The sequence below is a fragment of the Saimiri boliviensis genome, chromosome 20 (assembly GCF_048565385.1).
Source record: "Saimiri boliviensis isolate mSaiBol1 chromosome 20, mSaiBol1.pri, whole genome shotgun sequence".
NCBI classification, from domain to species: domain Eukaryota; kingdom Metazoa; phylum Chordata; class Mammalia; order Primates; family Cebidae; genus Saimiri; species Saimiri boliviensis.
Window position 1 is genome coordinate 20995255 of NC_133468.1, and position 19794 is coordinate 21015048.

The following is a 19794-nucleotide window of genomic DNA, read 5'->3' on the forward strand; positions in this document are numbered from 1 at the left end:
AATGAATGAGATGTAGAATGAATGCTGAGGAGAGACATAGGTAATGTCAGAACCCCAGGAAAATTATTACAAAAAGTGACATACGAGTGAAACAATTACTATAAAATATAAGAGGGGATAAAGAACTGGGTCATATCATATTAAATGAGAACATGTATAGGTACGGTTAAACAAATAAGCTATGGATTCACAGTGCTTGAGTTTATCAGTTACAGCACTTGAGTGCTCTTTGATTTTGAACAAAATTATTCAACTTCTTTAGCCCTAGTTTCTTCATCTTTTAATGGAGATAGTAGGAGTATATTCTTTACAGGTTCGTGAAGTAGATTAAATGTGACCTAACACATAAGATGATTAACACCCACCTGATATTCAATTATTTAATACACCCTGTATAATTACACCAATTTTATTTGGGTAGAAAAGAATAATTACAAAACAAACATACAAGGTTCAAAACGAATGTCTCTTTTTTTTTTTTTTTTTTTTTTTTTTTTTGAGACGGAGTTTCGCTCTTGTTACCCAGGCTGGAGTGCAATGGCGCGATCTCGGCTCACCGCAACCTCCGCCTCCTGGGTTCAGGGAATTCTCCTGTCTCAGCCTCCCGAGTAGCTGGGACTACAGGCACGCGCCACCATGCCCAGCTAATTTTTGTATTTTTAGTAGAGACGGGGTTTCACCATGTTGACCTTGTGATCCACCCGCCTCGGCCTCCCAAAGTGCTGGGATTACAGGCTTGAGCCACCGTGCCCGGCACGAATGTCTCTTTTAAAAGCATCTAAACAGCTCCCTCATTCTATAGATGAGGATATAGCTGATTCTCCCAGAGACAAAGATATTGTGCTAAGGAGCTAAATAATACAGAAGTTGGACAGAGACCTTAGTCTCCTCACCCTTAGTAGAGTGCTGTTTCAATTAAACTTAAAGTTGTTTAGCTGTAGTATGTTTGCATTTTTCTGGGTCAAAGTAAGAGTAGCAGTATAGAAAACATTTTTTTTTCTGAGTTCTGGTCTCAAGGTGATCTCTCTGATGTTTAAGACCCAGGAGCATATAATGAGGGGTTTGTCTGTCAAATCATACCCCATACTTTCTCCTACTCTTAGTTTCTATTTCCCTAAAACAATTCTATATGGGAGAAATACTGTTACAGTGAAGCATCAGGAAAGAATGGGAGCAATGGAAAGGGAGAAGAGTAGTCTTATTCATTGTTTCATTGTTGATGGAGCAGGAAACAGAGGAAAGATTAACTATTTGAATATTAAATTCAAGTCTTTTATCAGGGCTAGGTAACTGAGTCTGGCTGTCCCATTGTTCATGGGGCAATAACATTGGGGTGGAGATAACCACTTCACTTCTCCATACTTCTCTAGTTTCAAGAAACATCCAGAGAGCAATGTTTACTGTTGCTTTATTTAGTGTCATAATTAGAAATGTGGAAAACACAAGGGATAACCATAGTCATAATATACAAGGTTTCCTTATACTGACTACTCTTTTTCTACAACCTCATAGAATTACAGTAAATGTATTATTTTAAAAGGAGAATTTAGTAAGATGAAACACTGAATTTTAGTCCAGCTACAGCTATGTACATACGTGTACATAATTTATGAGCTATGTTTAATTTATATGTATACAAACACCACATTTATTGAGGTAAAAGAGCACAGCGAGGTTAAAAACAAATGGCTAAGATCAACGTAGGCTTTACAATGCCACTGAAAGCCATTTTACTAGCATAAAGGCCTCCAACATGCTGGTATTAACCTACTGATAAATATGTAGACTGTATTTATATTTTGCTCTCTTGGGAACTAAGCGAAACCAAACATATTTTAAGGCAACCTTTGGAAGTGTCAGCATTTCTTATTTTATCTGCCTTGTGGTAAATGTTATTCACAGTGACAATTAAAAATATTGAACGATGAAGAATAAAGGTTGACAAATTCATCTTGAACCCATTTTATCCTCATAAAGTTTTTCTCTAACATACAGAAAGTCATATTTTTCAGCAATCTTCAACTTTCTATTTTGAGGAGTAGCATTATTGCTTTTTTGCTCACACATGCTTACTGAAGCTGCATTACAGATTTCCAATTTAATTTCATGTTCTGAGAAGCATCTACACAAGTCTCAATGCTATTTTAAAAAGTAACACACAGGAAACAGGAAGCAAGAACTTAGAGAATACAGGTTGTCCTGGATGCAAGCTATTCAACACTGCTGCTCACTTCCATTGTATCTTTGGAAAGATAAACTATCCAGTACACAAGGTTGAATCCTGCAAATGCAACTGGGAAGAGAATTCGAGAATACTGGTCTATTTTACTGGTGCCTCCAAAGGCTGGCAAGAGTGGTGGGGGCGTGGCAGGTGTAGATTGCAGGATGGGCGTTCTAGTGAGAACTTTATTTGCCTCAGGAGATGACACTATCGGCAAGGACAGAGAAGTGATTCTTTTCTTCAGATGATATTTGGAATCAGGATGCTGTGGAAAGAAGACAAATATTAGGTCTAAATAAAAGAATAGATGTTGCTTAATTGCTTATTTATTTGTTCTTTCACCTTTGACAAATATTTATTGACTACTTTCTATGTAAGGTCAAACATCAACGAATTCTCAATAGTATGTGATGGTGTTACTTTTCCAAGTAAGGCTTAAAATACACTGTAAAAGAATTTACTTGCTTCCATCTGACATTCTATTACTCAGTACATCATCAAATGACACAAAGCATGTCCCATGTCCTAGAACCTATGATAAGCATTGTATCGTTAGGGAAAGACGAGCCAGGTTGCAGAGGCATAGCCACTTCTGGTTGTGCATTAGTCTGTAAAGCAATGAGTGTGGGCAATGGTGTGTGCTGGGAAGAGGGGTGAATTCCAATTTAGAGTATGTGGACACTAGTACAAAAAAATCACAGCTTGGTTTATTAATACTATTCTTCCATACATATTCCCAGCCTACATTCTCACCTTTGCACACATCTTTGCACACAAGCTTGAATTAGCTAAGATTAAAAATAAAATAAAATAAAATAAAATAAAATTAGCATTTGTATGCCAAAGGCCAGTGACATGGAATAAATATCCTTAAATTGAATTGGATGACCGTTCATGCTTTGAAATATACCTGCCTCTTAGCTCAGAAATTCTGTATTGTACACTTCTTACTTCCCATTCAGAACTCTCTAACTAGTGTTTCTCTATCCTCAGTCACTGAAAATGATTCATTTACTAAACTCAGAATTGTTATATGTTCCTTTCTATCACTAAACTTCCTGTTTCACTGAAATCATGACTATCAACTATAGTCTTGAAAGGGATGTTTAACACAATAACTGGCAAGTGAGGTTAGACTCCAGAGAGGGGAAATGCCTTGTCCATGATGGCAGGGCTAGCAACAAATTCTACTGCTAGTTTCATCCCAACATTGTTCTCATCTTTATTCTATAAAGTATTGGGCCTAGTTCAGAGTCTCTGATTCTGTTTGATTTAGATTCCTTTCATGCTGTTGGAGTCTAGGGGGCCTTCCTCTGATTCCTATCTTTTCTTGTCTGCATCCTGTAACAATCACCCTCCTTGTGACCAGCTTCTCCTTGCTGGGGCTCTGTCTTCAAACACTTGCTGTGCATTACCCCTGATCTTGTAAAATGGCCTTGTTTCCTCCCTGGCAGCAAAATCACCACTTTGCTGCCTGGCAGGGTATGTGACCCATGTGGGCAAACTCCTGTGGTTTTAGCCAGAAACCCTGCAGCAACAGGGTAAGACAGCTGCCTCCTTTGTTCTGGTTGAGCCACGGGACCAAAATGACCTGCCGATGTGGCGACATTTGGACTGCAGGGACAAAAACTCCAAAAACTTCTTTTCTATATTCCCTCTCCTGATTTTGCTATTTGATTTGCTGTGAAACTTGCTGGGTATCTAAATAATTATAGTTCTCATAGAAAGCTTAAGTTCACTGTTTTTAGGGGCCATGGAGAAATCTTTCTTTACCAAAAGCAAAAACGAACAGTATAATCAAGATTTGATTTGAAAATGCCACTGTGAATTCCAAACGAGGGATATCATTCTTATCTATTGGCTCTTATCTATTATCGTTCTTATCTATTGTTCTTATCTATTGGTATTCTGGATAGAATTAAGCAAGTCATAGGTTTTGGAGGTAGAAGAGAGTTTAAAATATCAGAAGGGCTAGTATGCTGCTCTTGAAGAGGAAAGGAGGGAAACTTTGTATTAAAAATAGATGAGCCAGGCACAGTGGCTCGCGCCTGTAATCCCAGCACTTCGGGAGGCCAAGGTGGGCAGATCATGAGGTCAGAAGTTCAAGACCAGTCTGGCTAACATGGTGAAATCCCATCTCTACTAAAAATACAAAAATTAGCCAAGTATGATGGCAAGTGCCTGTAATCCCAGCTACTCAGGAGGCTGAGACAGGAGAATCACTTTGAATCTGGGAGGCGGAGATTGTACCATTGCACTCCAGCGTGGGGACAGAGCAAGACTCCATCTCTAAAACAAAACAAAACAAAACAAAACAAAACAAAACAAAACAAAAAAAGATGACAGCTGAGGACTACCGTGCCCAGGGTCACCAGGCTGTGTGGGGACAGAACTAGAGTAACGGTCGCAGTGCTTGCTGCCTCACCTAGAGAGCTTAGAACCATTTTTCAAGAATTTTCTATCATGTTTCTCAGACTCTAAATTTTCGCCTATTAAATATATCATTAAAATATTATCTACCTGAAAGAGCAAAAGTTGTCACTGTTTCAACCCCCAAAAAGAGCCATCCTCCTCCCACACATGGAACACCAAAATACTTTCCTCTAGCAAAAGTTTCTAAGAATTACGATGGAGTAGAAAGAAACCAGCTGTCAGAGCAGAGTTTCTTACTATACTCATTTTGACTTTTAACAGCATGCATTATCTGTCTGAAACATGTTTTTCTTTCCATTTTAGGTAGAACGAGGGAAGACATGCCTAGTTCATTGGAATAAAGCTGTCACTATAAAACAATAAATACCATAAAAATGTAAAGCCTTGCTTATTCTCCCCTCCATTTTTTTTTTTTTTTTTTTTTTGAGACGGAGTTTCGCTCTTGTTACCCAGGCTGGAGTGCAATGGCGCGATCTCGGCTCACTGCAACCTCCGCCTCCTGGGTTCAGGCAATTCTCCTGCCTCAGCCTCCTGAGTAGCTGGGATGACAGGCACACGCCACCATGCCCAGCTAATTTTTTTGTATTTTTAGTAGAGACAGGATTTCACCATGTTGACCAGGATGGTCTCGATCTCTTGACCTCGTGATCCACCCGCCTCGGCCTCCCAAAGTGCTGGGATTACAGGCGTGAGCCACTGCGCCCGGCTCTCCCCTCCTTTTTAGAGATGTTGTAGGTGCCGTTATTTGTGAATCTGTGCATTGTCATAGTGTCACAAAAGACTTAGTGAGGATTGCCAAATAATTATGGTCCAGACATCAGAGGGATCATTCAGGCCCAAACACCATGAAAATTTTAAGTAAAATGGATACCGTCATTTTACCTAAATTAAAAAATTAAATTAAAATTAAATTAAATTGAAATTAAAGGTCTCCTACATTAGCATTCCCCTTTTCCTCATCTACTTTGGCAAACAATCTCTGTGGAGGGTTCTCCAGGAGCTGAGAGAATGAGGAGGACCCAAAATCCCTAGATTACAGTTTCATAGCTACTAGTTGCTTGCAATATGATTTAAACACCTCATAGATGCCATAGACTCTAATTCTCCCTAAGCTTCAAGTTTCTATCTGTGAAAGTAGGGACAAATATTAATTATTATGTAAGTCTTTTCCAGTGTTTTTAATAATTTGAGGAAAATGTCTGATATACAGATAAACACACAAATATATATGTGTATGTATATAAATATTATATACATACATACACATGAATAGATACACATATATATACGTGTATGTACATAAATACATACACATATATATATACACATGTATTTTTTGCTCAGGAATCTTAGCTATAACTATTTTTTAAATCATTTGCAACATATGTCTGCTTCTCATTCTCACTACTCACCTATCTTTATTTTTTTTGTCTGAAAAACATCTACCTGTCACCCATTTTTATTTTTCCCTCACCTCTTTTGATACCAAACTCATTAACACCTACCATCGCTGATTACTCTAGCCTTTATGTATTTTTCTGCCTAGTTATTGTGACTCTTATAGATATTATTATTTTCTCTCTTGTAGATATAATTGTTTCTGTTGTGGCTTATCTCCTTTCCTAGCATGAAATCTCCTTAATGGTGGGAGACACATCATTCATATGTATAAGCATGCCACAGTGCCTAGCAAGTACTTAGAACACAGTATTTGTTTAATAAACAAATGCTGAATCAACAAATGAAAAAAACTAAACATTTTCCAAGATTTGTTGGAGGAGGTAGACAAAGAGAGGGGTGAAAAATTTTATGATTATGTTACATTGTATTTTAATAGTTTTATATTACATTATAAGTACCAGTTCTAAATGCTTGTTGTTGACAAACATTATAAAGCAATTTTCAAACATTATTTTACTAATTTCTTCAAAAATCCATAATGTCATATTAATCTTCATTTGAGAGATGAACAAACTCAGGCTTAAGCAGGAAGCTCACTCCTGCTCATAAGTAGCAGGACCTGAATTCAATTTCCCTCCAATGCCACAGACCACACTCTGAACAATTATTATGCTATTCTTCCTATCAGCTTTAGGGTTTGGGGCACAGTTTCTCAAGCTCAGAACTACTGGTGTTTTGGGGCCAATTACTCTTTGTTATGAGGACCAACCCTGTGTTCTGGGATGTGGAGCAGCATCACTGGCCTCTACCTACATGATGTTAGCCACCTCCACCCCAAGTTATATCTCCAGACACTGCCAAATGTCTTGGGGAAAAATAGCTCCCCGTAGGAAATCACTGGCTTAGATTCACAACTGTTGCACAGGATTGATGGGGGAATTTCTAACAGGTTAAGGAAACGCAAGAGGCCTGGCTACCCTACATGCTGGAAAATCAGCTGCTAAGTAACTGGCAATTGGCAACACATGGAGATGGAACATCAGCCTAGGAGGAACACGTTGAATTTCTAAAATGAAAAGAAAGCCAATTTTGTGAGCCGTTTAAGCTACAGGTTTGCATCAGTCTCTGCCTGCTCTATTGAAAGCATAGCAGCTTCAGCTGAGGGTAAAATAGGCTTTTGTCAGTGTCCAGATGAGGGCTCAGCTTGAGGCTGTCACTGTTTTGAGTGGAACACCTGTGGTTTTGAATTTTTCCAGGGCTCCCCTGCTGCTGAGTGCCATCCTGCTTTAGGTATTTATAGAGCACTGCTTTGTTTCAAGTAACGCCATATTGCAAAGGTACTTTAAGTCACACTGGACTTTATGACAATCAACTATATGATAGAAGAAGAAGGTGTTTAGGAAGTATGTAGACAAATCTGTATATGGAATTCAATGAGTCTAATATTTTTAAATGGTGAGGGCAACAGGGTAGCCCTACTAAGGGGATAAACCAAGCATTTGTTTTTAGAAAGAGCAAAGAGGGACAAAACAAACAAGAGAAAATATTTTTTTGAAAACACTTAGTATTGATAGTTTTCAAAAATAATCATATTAATACTTATGGGGAAAATTAGAACTCTGTTGAATTTTCTTGTGTTTGTGTTACGGCTGGTAAAGTTGAAAACAGACACAACTTCAGAATTTCTACAGACAAGCAGCTTATTGGAAGCAATGTATTAAATAGTTGATCCATGGTGCTAGGGAACACGTCTAGAAAACGTATTAGAATGTTTGGAGGGTTCATCACGAAGTATTGGGTCGAGATTTGAAGGAAGGTATGGGGAAGGGCTAATCACCTAAACCCCTCATCTAATCCGCTCTGCCTTCCCCAAAAATCACACAATGGCACAGCAAGAAGGGCCCTGTGATCTTTCCGGTACATAGAGTCCTTTTTTTTTGAGACGAAGTTTCGCTCTTGTTACCCAAGCTGGAGTGCAATGGTGCGATCTCGGCTCACCGCAACCTCCGCCTCCTGGGTTCAGGCAATTCTCCTGCCTCAGCCTCCTGAGTAGCTGGGATTACAGGCATGCGCCACCATGCCCAGCTAATTTTTTGTATTTTTAGTAGCGACAGGGTTTCACCATGTTGACCAGGATGGTCTCGATCTCTCGACCTCGTGATCCACCCACCTCGGCCTCCCAAAGTGCTGGGATTACAGGCTTGAGCCACCGTGCCCGGCCCCATACAGTCTTTAATGGTCTTAATTCAATCCTTAACTGTAGGGAGTAATGAGAGTACTCAAAAAAAAAAAAAAAAAAAAAAAAAAAAAAAATCTGTGCCATCTTTGGAGCAGGCAAGGTAAACCTTTCAGTATTCTATTTTTCACATCTCTCTACATAGAGGAAAGCAGCATGGTAATGGCCCAGTACACCTTGTCACCTTAAAAAGGAGCACAGGAAGGGTATATACCTTATGTGCCTCTCTATGCCCAAGTTTCTACCAATTGGATTAGACCTTCTAGCACATAGCCAGGCTAATGTCTTTTCTGTTCTCAGCCTAGACATCACTCTACTAGAAAGGAAAACCGCTCCAGACTGAGTTAGACACTTTTGCATGGCTCTTCTGCAGCCCACTACAGACCTCTAACAGGCTTTATCCCAGGGTATTATGAAGTTACATTGATCTCTCTGTCTTCCTGCTGGACAAGAAGCTCCATGGGGCAAGAGGCCCACACTAATATATCCTCAGCATTCTACAAAAGGCCTGGCACATCAAGGCTCTTATCAAATACTTGTGGTATGAATAATCAGTGATGCGTAAGTAAACAGTAAATAGGTGTCAGATGAAAAGGAAAAAAAAGAAATGAATAAATAATGCAAAGGGAATAAATATAGTTATTGTCCTGACTAATGAAATTTTGGTCAATTTTGTGTTATCTAATTTACAAAAAGCATCATACCCGTGTAAAGAAGAAAAGTGACATTGAGAGTAATGACACTGCTTGAAGGAGTGCAGATGGGACGGGTGAGTGGTTGACTGTCAGGAACATAGTGATGAGGGCTTCAACCTTGCAAAAAACAAAGAAACTAGCCAACTATGCCAAAAGGACCAAAGTTGGCCTTACATGCAGTATACTTACAGTTATATACCAGACATGTTAGTAGGCACTGAAACTCATGAAGACAGAAATAACTCTCTAATGCTAAGGTAGCATACCAGATTACTTATTTCTACAACAATAAGAAAAAATCACCATATACGCAGGAAAAACACTTGAAAATTTCTTTTCCAGAAATAATAAAAAAATAAAATATCTGATTCTATATGTCTTAAAAACAAAAAGATAATTAGTCTATAGAGGATTTCTGAAGATTAAACTTTAAGGTGGCTTTTTGGGTTTTGACCTGGATTTTAAATGCTTGAATTTCTTTATTATTATTATGCTTCAAGGTCAGAATCAAAGTAATAGAATGAATAAACTTTACCCACATTCATTGTAAGTAGTTTCCTGTGAAAAGGAATGAACATATTAAAATATACAACATAAAATCACATGAAATATCCAAGCACTTAATTTCATTTCAGCTTCACCATATTAGTTTGCTATTTCAATGTCAAACTTATTCACATAATGTTGTTTTGATTACAACTGAATAGGTATTTTTAAATGTCATGGTATTTGGAAGAAAATGTCTTGCAATCAAAATATACCATTGTGTAGTATAAATTGCAAAAGGATAATTTATGTTTGTTCCTCTACACCATATAAGACGACATGCCAAGGTTTTTTAACATAAACAAATATAATGCAAATGTCCTGTGTAATCATCTATATTTAGTTTTGATTCCTTCAAGATCTATATTGTTTGATTTGGTCACTTTTGGTTTTATGTTTATTTTTACACTTCAGCCTTTTAAAATCAGAATTTCCCTACGTATTCCTTTAAAAAATATTTTGGGTAAAACCAGGTTTAGAAATATAATTTTTCATGAGGAAAAAAATGCTGTCTTCAGGAAAAAAGTACTTGGGGATTATTTACATGCCATTTTTAAAAATACAGCTTCCCAGAGGAACTACTCATTATATGTTACTATTTTAGGTTTACGGAAGAGAGTTTACATTGAAACCTGGGATCTTAAATTCCATCTTAAATTAATAAATTGTACCTTTAAAATAATAGCCTGAGGGGTGATTATGTTTTCTCCAAGGATTTGAAATCATACTCTTTTCAGTATTGCATATTTTTAAAAAGGTAAAACAAAAAATGCGGTCTTTCTTTTTATTTCAATATCTGACCTATGAGCATATTCAAAAGCTATCCTTTTGTTTTCTGTTTTTGACTATCTTTTACCTTTTTATTTTTACTTTCACTATATTACTCAAATAAGAAACTGGTAAGCTGAATTCTGATAAGCACTTTTTTCATTTATAGATATATATTAATATGTATATGATCTATGGACAATATGTAGATTATATACTTACATGCATACAGATAGCCTGTAAGAGAATCACTTATTTCTACAAACATGAAATAATTCTCAGAAACCTTTGGGATTTATCATGACAAAAAATAGTTTTAGTATTGTGGACCAAGTTTACAGACCAGCATATTTTGTTATAAAATTTATATTTTGGTGACCTTTTAAACTATACATACATAAAAAAATTCTTAAGTCTAAGGAAGAATTTTTGTAATGAACTCAATTACATTCTCAATATGTTTTATCCTGTGGTATGCACCCTGGTATGTTTCAATCTTTAAGGAATTATTGGGGAGGGTGGCCTCAGCCTCTGTAATATTGTGGATATCAGAAGTTCTTCTTCTGATGATTATTATTATTGTTAATTTTTTTTTTTTTTTGAGATGGAGTTTCGCTCTTGTTACCCAGGCTGGAGTGCAATGGCGCGATCTCGGCTCACCGCAACCTCCGCCTCCTGGGTTCAGGCAATTCTCCTGCCTCAGCCTCCTGAGTAGCTGGGATTACAGGCACGCGCCACCATGCCTAGCTAATTTTTGTATTTTTAGTAGAGACGGGGTTTCACCATGTTGACCAGGATGGTCTCGATCTCTTGACCTCGTGATCCACCCGCCTCGGCCTCCCAAAGTGCTGGGATTACAGGCTTGAGCCACTGCGCCCGGCATTATTATTGTTATATTATTACCACAGACGCAGGATCTAAATGTGTTGCCCACAATGGAGCTCGGTGGCATGATCATGGCTCACTATAACTTCAAAATTTTTGCTGCAAATCATGTTCTTGGCTCAGTTTCCTGAGTAACTAGAACTGCAGGCATATGTCACCGGCACCAACAAGTAATTTTTTTTTTTTTTTTTTTTTTGCCAGTATGTGGGTCATCCTGCTATGTTGCCCATGATGATTTTTAACTCCTGACTTCAACTGATCCTCCCATTTCAGCCTCTCAAAATGCTGGGATGACAGGCATAAGCCACCATACATGGCTTATACAAACTTTTTAAGTCAATTCCTACCAGCTAGAAACTAATATTTTCCCTCTTGTAGACTCTTGTTTTCCTACTTGTAAAAGGAAATAATTAAACTGGATCACTGTATGTCACTTTTTTCTTTTTTCCTTATTTTAAAGTGAGGACTAATAAAAAATACTTGTTTAAATTGTACATTTCCAAATAACATGGGAATGGCTTCTCATTTCTTGGAGAAAATACAAATTCTCAAACAAGTTTCTTATTTATCAAAGACAAAAATTTCAGTAAAAATTATCACATTTTTAGTCAACAAGTGCCTCAGATTTTGAAAAGTAAAAAATATATAGCTTTATAACTTCTATCTTAAACTGAGGATTACTGGACTGCATGTAGTTTTCAGATATGAAAATGCTTACTAGAATTGATCAACTGTAAAAATATTTTCAGTTCAAAGTATCTGCCTTACTTGACTTCACAGAGCAAAATGTTCCTCTTTTCAAAGAGCTATTCACTAAGATTTGCCTTAAAATAAAAATGTATGTTTGTCAGTTTTATCATTCATTAAAAGAAGTATGCTCAGCTTAATTGTTTTTATAATTTACTTGTATGCAAAACTGCAATCTGGGGGCATATTAATGGCCCTTGAAATATTAATATTACCATTTGTTTCTTATTCAAAAATCTCTGGGGACCAGAGCTTAGCCATAGTAAATTTAACATAAATTTATAACTATTTCTCACTAAATCTAAGGCATGGAATATAAACTCATTGATATACATATATTTAATTTACAAATGTGAGTATGAAAATGTTTTAATATGAATTGAATTATTGGGTTATGATTCAACATTCAGAGAATCTATTACTCATTATTCACAGATGCCTTGCCGTCTTGAAATAAAGCAGCAAGCAGATTTCTAAGAAAAACTGTCCATTCTGTAGAAGTTCCTGTTTCTTTCCTGCAGACTCTGAAACCTCATTAGCCAAAAACGTTTTTTACTTTATTCTCCCTAGTTGGTATAAGTGATCCTGTTCGAAAGAAACATCGAAAGGCTAAGAATTTTTTAGTCTCCTCTGACAGCCTGGAATCTGCCGGTGTCAGTGAGGATGATGAAAGAAGAATGGCAAAAGTTTAGAGCAAAGGTAAGTGAAGGATTGTTCCTTAGCTTTTCTCTGCGAAGTTGGAACAGAAACCAGCCTTGCTCTTGAAACTAGAGTTATATACCTGTGCTCAACTCATATTACTTTTGGACACTTTAGCGGTTTCTGATCACTATTTGGGTGCTTTTTCCTATGGTGGGTAACTATAGAAAAAGCAAACAATTACCAGAACAACCTCAGCTTCCAAAGGTTCAGTAGCTTTTGATATTGTCACTGGGGGTGGGGATGCAAGCTGTGCCTTCCTTTTGGCCTTCTGTGTCTGGAGATTGGTGAAGTAGTTGACAGCTGCGAACTCGATAAGAGCGGAGAAGACGAAAGCAAAGCAAACAGCTATGAACCAATCCATGGCAGTGGCATAAGACACTTTTGGCAAAGAGTGCCGGGCACTAATGCTCAAAGTGGTCATAGTTAAAACAGTGGTAATCCCTAAAATAAAAAATAATAGGAAGTGTAATATTAGTACTGGAACTCCTATGGCAAAATCAAATGAGAATGTGTCAGTAGAGAAGATAAAACACTCTGCCAAGGCAAAGTAAGTTTTTAAATATTTTTTGTATTGTAATTGTTCATAATTATTATAAGTAGTGTCATTTCTATATTTAGTAAAGTATCTTTCAATACTTTTTAATACTTAGTGAAGTGGAGTGAAATCTTTTCAATACTTAGTGAAGTGACTTATACATTATCACTGCTCAAAAAATTTTAAGTTTGCTGAATTGTACTAGTTTAACTACTGTAAATTTAAGTCATAAATAGTTCTAGTTGTTTAGGCTTGAGAGATCTTGTAACAAATTATTATCACTTAAGAAAAAAACCCCTTAAATTTCAGATCAGTTTTACCAGTTAACATCTTAAATAATAGTTAATAAATAAATCTGGTGTAAATATTAGCATAAATTTAGGTTATTCAATTTGTTTATATTTCTAACTAGATTTTAAGGTATAGTATTTACTCATTAGAAAATGAAATTTATCACTCACTTCATGGCAGTTTTCCTTCTTGAACTATGACCTGGGGAATTTATACAGTTAGGAAATATATAATCTTGATGATTGACATCATTATGTTGGCATTCTTTTGTAATTTTTGAAAAGATCTATTTTAACATAGTATATCTGAAAAATCAAGATTCATGATTTCAATTCAATTCAGGCCTGACTTATAGGCTACTAAATTTATAATCACGAAAGCCAGGAAAAACATTGGATTTGGTCACCAATGTTTTCACATTGGTGACAAAGCTCTTTTTCTTATTATTTAATTTTGCTTTATCAAAATTAACAGTGATTGTATATGTAAGTAAAACTAAATATGTAGGTTGAATCATAGAAAATTCATGAAATGACAATTTTATATGGTTCAACCTAATAAAAGGAGGATACAACTTATGTATTAGTGTATTTAGTATCTTAATCTTTTGCTTTCATGGATTTGCATGCAGTTTTTACCTTTCTGCTTTTCCTCCATTATGACAAAGAAAATCAAGATAAAGTACTGCATATAGGACATATGAAAGTCATAGGAAACCAGCCAGAATTCTTGCTGAGACAAATTTGTTGTTGATTCACCACACAACTTGTAATATAATAACAGTGATTTTGCATGATACGTATGTCTGGATGACACAGGAACCTATTTTCTTTGTGGATTGAAAAAGTGCACTGGTGTGAATATTTACTCAAAATACACAAGCAATGAAAGGTGGAAGATGAACGTAACGTACACAAAGTACAAAATGTGAGACATACCAAAAACAGTTCTTGCTGGGACGGACTCCTTATTAATCCAGAAAGACACCTGGGAAAGAATGACTGTCATAATGCAAGGCGTGTATATCTGTATCATGAAGTAGCCCATCTTCCTTTGCAAGTGGAAATAAACTGTCATTATAACGTATTCACCTGTTGGAAAACACATACGTCAGTATTATTACTGCTGACAGTCTGCAAAAAGAATGCAGTTGAATATAAATCTTGACAATTTTTGAACTAATGTGGGCTGGATGAAAACAAACAAAGGTACATTTCCGTATATGAGAAAGCTACTTGATCAGCAGAAGATAGAACAAAGAGACACATCAGGTCATTGGTTTCAGTAGGGTTCTTTATATCGTATACATTAAAAAAAAAACTACTTATTCCAAGATCACACAAATCTTTATATGCCTGGTTGCAAAATGAACTTTAAAGAAAGCTACTCATCACTTCAAAACAGCATGCTTAGCTGAGAATGGCTAATGCAAATGAAAAATATACAGATATTTTGAAAATGTGCACCGGAGTCATCTTGCAGGATTATTTCCATCCCTTGGTCAAATGCTTACCTGTGTTAGATTTAATTGTCTCACTAGATACTGTTTGTCCAATCAGATCATACTGGAGAAGGCTTGAAGATTCTTCTGGGACTTCTACTGAATAAAGTGGTCCTTTTTTCCATGTATATATGATTTCACTTTTGGGATAAGCATCTAAATATTTGAAACAAATTAAATATAGCAGTGACTTTGACTAGTTGTCTTTTTTTCTTCAAAGTGCACATTGTCTATTAAAAAGGAAATAAAAACATAAATTTTATTTAATGTTTTCTTTAATCTTGATGACTAAAGCCTCAATTTATGAGACTCACAGAATGATTAAGTATATTCCTAGAATTACACTGATAGTGTCATAATATTTCCTCCTTGATTTCTAATATCAACTAAAACCAAGTAATTACATATGCTTGATGTATTATTTGACTCTCAGAAGCCTGTTATAACTTACAGCTCCCAAACTTGAGTGGACAAGCATGCCCATCCATAGGAAAGTTAACCAGCCTCATGGGACAGTCAGCATTGATGGTAAGCCTGGGAACATTGAAATCAATGGTTCTGCATTAATATTATGGACATATCATTTTGGCAAGGGAAATAGAATTGGAGAAACCTCACCTCATGGTGTATAAAATGGTTCCATTCTGCATTATTCTGAAGAGTTTGTTAGGAGTTGTCATGTTGTGAGCAATTGACTTTTTACCATTTCTGAAAAAAGTGTCAGGTGTCCAGATTTTACTGACCATCAAGTTATTCAAACTCAGAATCTCAGTTGGCCCCCCAAACTTCAACCTCTCATCAGTCCAAGTCTGGCGGAAAAAAACATCCATCGTATACTCCTAAGAGAAAATAAAATATTCGTGCACTCTGGAGAGATAGTTGGCTAAGAGTAGTTTATTCACTAGCCTATACACCCAATCTCAAAAATTAAGCAATAAAGCAACTTTTTAAGGCAACAATTTCTCACAAAACTATATTTTTAGTGAGTTACTATTCATCTCAAACTCATAAAGTTTGTATTGTTATAAAAGATAGTGCTGTGATGTGTAAACCTCCCTCCTCCACCTTGACTTTCCTTACTATTCTTCCTCTTTATCTATCCAGTCATCCATATTTCCATCTATCAATATGTCACTCCTTAATCTAGAGAAAAGACTTATGGAAATATTAATTTAGGCTTTGTCCTGGCTGGCCTTTCTACCATCGGCTAGTCTAACTATTTCCCTTTGCACCTCATTCACCCTCAAAGAGTTCTCAGAGCATCAGAGTACCATTCAGTAAAATTCTACACATAGATAAACTCTCCTTGATAAACACACTATAGCTGCACATCAAAATTATTTTATATTGTTCCCAGGGAACATAAAAACAAGTGTTACCATGATTATTCTAAAGAGAGTATCATTTAAGTATGCATAATCAAAATTATGAGTTAATTTGTGGCTTTTATGAAATAACATTAAAATGTTTAAGAATTATAATAAGAGCTATTGAAAAGTCAATGATGACAACTTGCAATTATATCAAAGTATTGCCAATAATTGTGTTGCCTACTATATAAATTCCTTTATGAAACTTATTATGGCAAGTGGTGATTACATTTTAAAAATATAATTTGACAAGCAATATACCCATACAATAATGACCCAGGATATAATAGGGATCTATTGTACAAATAAACTGCAAAAACAGACACAAGCATGAGATAGAAAACTAAGTATACCCAGACTTAAAAGGCAATACCAGATTGTTGTGGTTGTTTATATTTGGAGTGGCTCAGAACACAAATGAAATATATGGTACTAAAATAATCTAGGATTCTGAATAATGCTGACTCTTCTTTCTCCTTATATAGTAAGGTATTTAGCTCTTGAATAAAGCCTTTTCCCTTTCTTTATTATTTTACTTCTTTCCTCTTTTCCTCCATATTCCTTTCTCTTTTTCCTTTACTCCTTCCTCTTTCCTCTCTTTACATCTTCGTTTTTTCTTCCTTTCTTGCCAACTTAAAAAAGCAGAAAATGAAAGTCTCCAATAACTTTTGTATTTATTTTATAAAGTCTCCAATAACTAAATGTATTTAGATTTACATTTCCCTAATAAAACCTAATGACACATCTCTTTAAAGACAGTTATGTTTACTTCAGCATTCATGTTTACATTTTAGTTTTAGAGAGAAATGCTACCTGAGAACTGTCAATGAATAGTACATTTTGTTCTAAAAGATGAGTTCAAGTTCTCACTGCCACTTACTATAAATACCCTCTTACGAATGCTACAGCCATCTGTACCTGGAACAGAGTCCTCAGAACACCTACTGGTCCATCCTCAATGTAAAAAGTGGAGAGCATGAGCCTTTCCAAAAGACCTCTTTTCTGTTTTAATAAAATATACTGATAATGATGTTACCACAAAAGACAATTATGTTTTAAGTTTCATAGATACTCAGTAATCTTTTACATGGCATAGGATATGTGTGGTTTTATTCTCCTCCAATAAATTTGCTAGGGCTTCACAAATAAGGGGAAAGAACTTTTCTCTTTGGACAGAAGAATAAGTGCATAATATATGGATGGAAGAGAGGATATAATCTTCAAAAGTCCCTCAGCTTAAAATGTTCAAGCCGTTAGTGAAATGTGAAGATCAAGCCAGCAATCTGCTCTAATGGTCATGCCCTCCCAGCATAAACACACATATTGTATCATGAATCTGGAACCAAGCTTGGTGGCAGTGCCCATTATCATTAGTTTCGGGACTCCACTCTCCTCCTCGAAATGAAAATACTCAACTCACTTGGAACTCACTCACCATCTCCACATCTGACACGGGCCCAAAACTGGTCACATAAATATCTGTTTTGACTTCAGTAACAGCACCTGAAAGTAGCCCAGAGGGATGGGGCAATTATCACCACTGATGTTAAGGGGATTGAACTTAGCACTCTACCACCAAAACGCTTGTCATAGCCAGTATTTGCAAGACATCCTATTGCATTCCAGTAGAGGGGATCTTTGGGTCTCTCAACTCTGAAAACTCAAATCATTGCGCTTATTTTGAATTATTCTAGTCAGTTGGGAGAACATTAAGGAATGAAAGAACCTGAATTAGTTCTAAAGAAAATGATAATACCTAATGTATATTAATGGCTTTAACAGTAAAATGCTAAGAAAATTGTTTTACATGAATAATCTCATTTTACACTCATGCAACTCTATGAGGCAAACATTGATCATTTAACCACAGTACAATTTAGGGTATGAGGGTTAGAGAGTTCATAGAACTTGAACAAGGCCACTAAAGGTGGATGAGGCAGAGACTGGATGGGAACATACACATGGTTTCTCTCCAGTACCCCTGCCCCTTCCCCCTACCTTGTTTCTGACTCTTCTGGGTCTTCCAAGGGAAGAAGTAGGGAAAGGTTTCTACAGGTGTTTGTGCAGCAAAGATGCAGCTTCTTACCTCCAAATCCCGGTCGCAGCCGATTGTCATAGCCTTCGAGCAAGTTGTCCAGGATCCGACTGATGTTCTCTGAGTAGAGGTCGCCTTCATCTTCGAGTTTCCCTAGGGCATTTTCTAGCCTGTGAGTAGAGAGTCAGTGATCCTTACTCACGGGCTCAGAGAAGAGGTTTTGTCTAAACTACTCTAGTCCACCCTGTTACAAATACATGCTACACCACCTCTGGCCTCTTTTGTGATTTGATATAGGAGTCACCCAATGGGTATATACTTTTCCTTTCCTCTGAGATAAAAATAAAAATCAGGAAAAAGAATCTTACTCACCACAGAATAATGCACAGCCAGGGCAGAGGCGACGCCATCCTACAGTGCACTGAAATGCACAATTCACCCTCCTCCTACCGTCCTCCTCCCCCTAGCCCGCTCTCCTTTGCCAATCAACTGGAGAAATCTTTCAAACCCTTCATATCTCTGTTCCTTGTTTGCCTCAAGTCAGTAATCCAACAGATAAAGAGGTTGCCAGAAAATTTGCAGGGTTCTCCTTTCTTTCTTGTTTCCTTCTTCTCACTTGGAACAAGGTGGTTTGTGGTCTCAGATTAAGTCCTGCAGACACTCCGTTCTCCTCTGACTCACTCAGTTGGGAAATGAGAGTCTGAAGGGACAGTGCATGGTCGGAGAGCAGTGACAATAATCGAATAAGGCATTAGGGGAGATTAGAAGGAAGAAATCCACTGCTAGTTTTGGCATGGAATTAGCAGGGCCCTGTGAGGAAATCTGGAAAGCAGTGGCATCTTGCTGATTGAGATTATGTTCCAATGGGCTCAGCGTTTATCATTTTTATGGTTCACAGAAGGATTCCTACACAGCTCTCACTGTTTAAAAAGTCTTACGCTATTGGGACCCTCTTGGGTTATCTTTCTGATTTTCATCAGCATTATTGGCTATAGCCACACCCTTCTGTATTTAAAAATTATTTCTCATGATTTATTTACCACCACTTGTAAGAAAACTGAACAACCCCCAGCCATCTTGCTGTTGAGCAAGTATTTTTATAAAGGTACTTTGCTGACCCTTCTTGTCAAAGGTGTGTCATATCTAACTAAGGCAGAAGTGGGATCTACTGCTATCTTTAGAAGCTTGGTCAGTTTCTTGAATGCCACCTATAGGATACAATGCCTGAGAAATAGCAGGTCAAAATCTCCTCATGCAGAAATGTTGCAAGAATAAAGCATCTACACATGTGGTTAATGCTGATGATTCTGGCACTATTTTACTAGGCTTGCCACAGGTGGAAAGGAAAATGTCTGAATCCAAATAATAGCATTATATTCTTAGTTCTGGTAGGAGGAAGTTGCAGTAGAATAAGAAAGTCAATTTAAG

General features: G+C 36.7%; 1 protein-coding gene across 3 annotated transcripts; it reads right to left on the reverse strand.

The window, feature by feature from the left end:
* Positions 1–1390: 1390 nt before the first annotated feature.
* Positions 1391–19251, reverse strand: GABRA6 (gamma-aminobutyric acid type A receptor subunit alpha6). Of its 3 annotated transcripts, none has more exons than XM_074390681.1 (9): positions 18739–19251; positions 18418–18536; positions 17752–17834; positions 15580–15800; positions 15413–15495; positions 14974–15117; positions 14399–14551; positions 12825–13075; positions 1391–2486 (listed from the first exon to the last, which is right to left on the reverse strand). In XM_074390681.1, the coding sequence occupies exons 1-9, from the start codon at positions 18774–18776 to the stop codon at positions 2211–2213; spliced, it is 1368 nt and encodes a 455-aa protein (XP_074246782.1). In that variant the 5' UTR covers positions 18777–19251; the 3' UTR covers positions 1391–2210. The 3 variants fall into 3 exon arrangements, with proteins under 3 accessions (XP_074246782.1, XP_074246781.1, XP_003934794.1); XM_074390680.1 differs by having other exon boundaries at positions 12816–13075; positions 18739–19239; XM_003934745.4 differs by having other exon boundaries at positions 12816–13075; positions 17767–17834; positions 18739–19236.
* Positions 19252–19794: the final 543 nt, after the last annotated feature.

Coding starts and splice junctions, on each gene's coding strand:
- GABRA6 (XM_074390680.1), bottom strand. CDS start 18,776: ATGGCGTCGCCTCTGCCCTGGCTGTGCATTATTCTGTG. Junction 18,537..18,738: donor TGGCTGTGCATTATTCTGTG/GTGAGTAAGATT, acceptor CTCTACTCACAG/GCTAGAAAATGCCCTAGGGA. Junction 15,801..17,751: donor AGATGGTGAGTGAGTTCCAA/GTGAGTTGAGTA, acceptor ATTTTCTCTTAG/GAGTATACGATGGATGTTTT.